We start from the raw sequence: 3,257 nt of genomic DNA on the forward strand, positions 1-3,257 counted from the left end.
TGTCTTATGGACTAATAAGGCTTATCACTTCTTGGTGATTCTCAAAACGATCATTTACAGCAATTGAATGTTTTTAGTGTTGAAAACCAAGAAACACTTCTCCAATATTTGTATTACCCTTTTGATACTTAAGAGTTTTTCTAGCAAAGTAGTTTTGAAACCATTTTATAGCTCCTTTTTAAAAAACTACACAGAAACAAGCTATTTCGTAGTCACTGAAGATTTCTACAAGCCAAAAAAAAAAAATAAATAAAAACAAAAAAACTCACACCAAAACAAAAAACCCACCAAATTAACATTAGACACTTTAATTAATAGCTTGTACAAGTTACTTGTCGCTCCAGTTCAGAAATTGTAATCTTTCCTTATTTTCTACTTCTACTTTGATAAATACACAAATCTGTTACAAAAATAATGCAGATGTACACGTCAATCTCTAAGTCTCTAAAATTAGGTCAACCCCTTCACCGTATATGCAAAACTAAAAAGAAAAGGGTGGATGTTGAACTAACTCTTTTCCAGCCTCCATCAAATACTTTCCCTACTTTCTAAGTGCTCAAGCACATCCTTGCATCCCCCGCCAGTGCTGGTTGTGAGGAAAACTAAGTCTTCGAGGCCGCTGGTCACTGCCACCTCCAGCAAGGCAGTGGCCATCTTTTCTGCACCGTAGTCCTTGTCCCCCAAAGTACCAGAACTCAACAGTTCACGGTCTGCAGGCGGGCTGCAGGGTGAAATTTATTTTCTCCTCTTCCCTCCTGGGTGTTGCCCCCCTTTCCTTTTGCCACCCGGGCCTGAAGGCCTGGGATTCGCCTTGCCTCCCAAGCCCCCTTTCCTCTTCCCTCCCTGACTGGGAGGGCCCCCTTTCCGCTTGCCCCCGGGGCCCTGTCGCCCGCCCTTCCGCTTGCCCTTCTGGCTCATTTTCCTTCTCCGGGCCGCCGCCTCCTGGTCCTCTTCCCTCATCTGCTTATTGGTGGCCTTGGTCACGTCCAGCTGAGGTTTCTTGCTGTTCATGACTCGCAGCAGCTCCAGCTGGTTCTTTTTCTCGGCTGCAAAGTCCCCGAAGAGCGGCTGGAACTTCCTCTTCTTGCCGGAGCCCCGGGGCGCCTTCTCCTTGGGCAGGCGCTCCTGGAAGCGCCCCACCGAGGCGGTGGAGACCTTGGCCACCTGCATGGCGCGGCCCAGCTCGTCCCGGTCCTGGTGGCCGGTGGGGTGCAGGCCGGCCGCGCTGGGCAGCTGCATCTTGTGCGCGCGGGCCAGGTTGCGCAGCCGGTTCAGCTCGTTCTTGGCCACCCGCTCCTTCTTGGCCTGCAGGCGCTTGGCGAACTGGTCCTCCAGGGGGTCGGCGCCGCCGGGCACCTCGATCAGCCACTCCTTCGTGTCGTCGCGGGCGCGCTGGTAGCCCCAGCGGCGTCGCCACTGGCCGCTCACCTCGTCCCACACCAGGTTGGTCTTCTTCCTCGGGCGGATGCCCTTGAGGCGCGCGAACTGCTGCCAGCGCGTGAGGGGCCGCGGCCGGGGCAGCGGCTTCTCGCGCGGCAGGCGGGTGGCGGGCTCCGGCAGGTGCGCCACCAGCGCCTCCTCCACGCGCTCCGTGGGCAGCTGCCACAGCTGGTTGATGAGCAGCTGCGTGTTGTCCCGCGCCAGAGCCCGCAGCTCGGCCTCCGGAGCCGACCCTGCGCGCCGCAGCGCCGTCGGGGGATTCCGGTCCGAGGCCAGCAGGTTCCCCAGGTCGAACTCCAGCTCCAGCTCCTTGTGCACCGTGATGCGCTGCAGCTTCTCCGCCTCGTCCCGCTCTGCCTTTGCCAGCAGCTCCTCCACGCTCTGGCCCTCCATGGCTCCGGCTTACCTCCCTCGGAAGCTCCGGGAAGCTGTTCACCTAGACTTCCGCGTCGGTGCCGGTTCCAGCTCCCAGCAATACGAAACACGTGCGACCGGCCGGGCGCTCGTCCCCGGAAGAGAAAGCTCCGTTTCCGGAATAACCGGAAGTAGTTCTTGGCCGGAAGTTGCGGGGAAATGCCGGCAGAGGGCAGTGTTGGCAAACTGATGGAATTGGACGCCGCCTTTTTGACGGATGGGAAGATGTAGGCGGAGCGGGCTCTGGGGGCCGGGACTTCACATTCTCCGGCCTGACTGGGGTTGAGGCAGCCAGGACTGTGGCTTAGGTGGGACTGCTCACCTTCTTGGGTTTAACTTGGAGCGGGTCCCGGAGCAACTGGTGTTACTATTTCAGTGGAACCCATCCCTTCATGGGAGTAGACGTATTTCTCTCTCCAGAGCTCAGTCGGCTTCCTGGAGTCAAAAGATAGGGCCGGGGAAAGTACTTCCCACAGAGAGACAGAAAGCTCGGTGTGGAGGAAAACTTGGCGTATCGACTTTTATTTATCTTTATTTATTTTATTTATATATTTACTTACCATAGGCCTGCTCATGGTGATGCTGGGGACTGAACTTGGAACCTCGGGCATAAAAGGCATGTGTATAACCACTATGCTATCTTTCCAGCCCAACTTGGCAAGTTTTGAGAGTGGGTGACAGGGGTTGAGGGCCTGGCGGTGGTGCACCTGTTTAAATGCACACATTACTATGCGCAAGGACCGGGGTTCGAGCCCCTGCTCCCCACCTGCAGGAGGGAGGGGGAAACATGACGGGTGAAGGAAATACTGCAAGTGTCTCTTTGTTTCTTTCCCATCTCTCCGTTCCCTGCCAGTTTCGCTCTGTCTTATCAAATACAGAAAAAAACAAAACAAAACCTCAGGAGCAGTGGATTTTTGTGGTGCAGGCACTGATCCCCCAGTGATAACCCTAATGGCAATAAATAAATAAATAAATTGGGTATGGCAGAGTTGACCTGAGTGAATGTGATGTGAACTCACCCCGTGGAGCAAATGACAGAACCTGGGATGCCCTCTCTTAGCTTGTGGCAAAAACCAAAACAAACAAAAAACCCCAAACCAAAACAAACAAACAAACAAAAAACAATCAGACACCACTCTTCCCCCCCCCCCCCCAACAAACAAACAAACCTTCTCTGGGTTCCAGTCTTAACTGTGTAGCTGCTTCAGTTTTGGGGGCCTATTTTATTTTCAAAGATTTATTTGTTAACATGAGATAGAAGGAGAGGGAGATAAAAAGACAGAAAATCACTGCCACACACACTGGGGGTTGAATTTGGGACCCCATGATTTTAGGTCCAACAGTTAGCCACTGCCACCTCCAGGGCACGGGTATTTATTTATGTTTATAAAGATTTATTACTA

The 3,257-nt window shown here is 53.3% G+C and overlaps 1 protein-coding gene across 1 annotated transcript; it reads right to left on the reverse strand.

The window, feature by feature from the left end:
- Positions 1 to 302: 302 nt before the first annotated feature.
- Positions 303 to 1,927, reverse strand: RRS1 (ribosome biogenesis regulator 1 homolog). Its single transcript, XM_007526970.3, has one exon. It carries the CDS (start codon positions 1,831 to 1,833, stop codon positions 736 to 738), a length of 1,098 nt encoding a protein of 365 aa, XP_007527032.1. The 5' UTR covers positions 1,834 to 1,927; the 3' UTR covers positions 303 to 735.
- Between the last annotated feature and the right edge of the window lie 1,330 nt (positions 1,928 to 3,257).

The sequence above is a fragment of the Erinaceus europaeus genome, chromosome 1 (assembly GCF_950295315.1).
Source record: "Erinaceus europaeus chromosome 1, mEriEur2.1, whole genome shotgun sequence".
NCBI lineage: Eukaryota > Metazoa > Chordata > Mammalia > Eulipotyphla > Erinaceidae > Erinaceus > Erinaceus europaeus.

Excerpts from the sequence above, each read along its gene's own strand:
- RRS1 (XM_007526970.3), bottom strand. The coding sequence starts at position 1,833 with ATGGAGGGCCAGAGCGTGGAGGAGCTGCTGGCAAAGGCAGAGCGGGAC.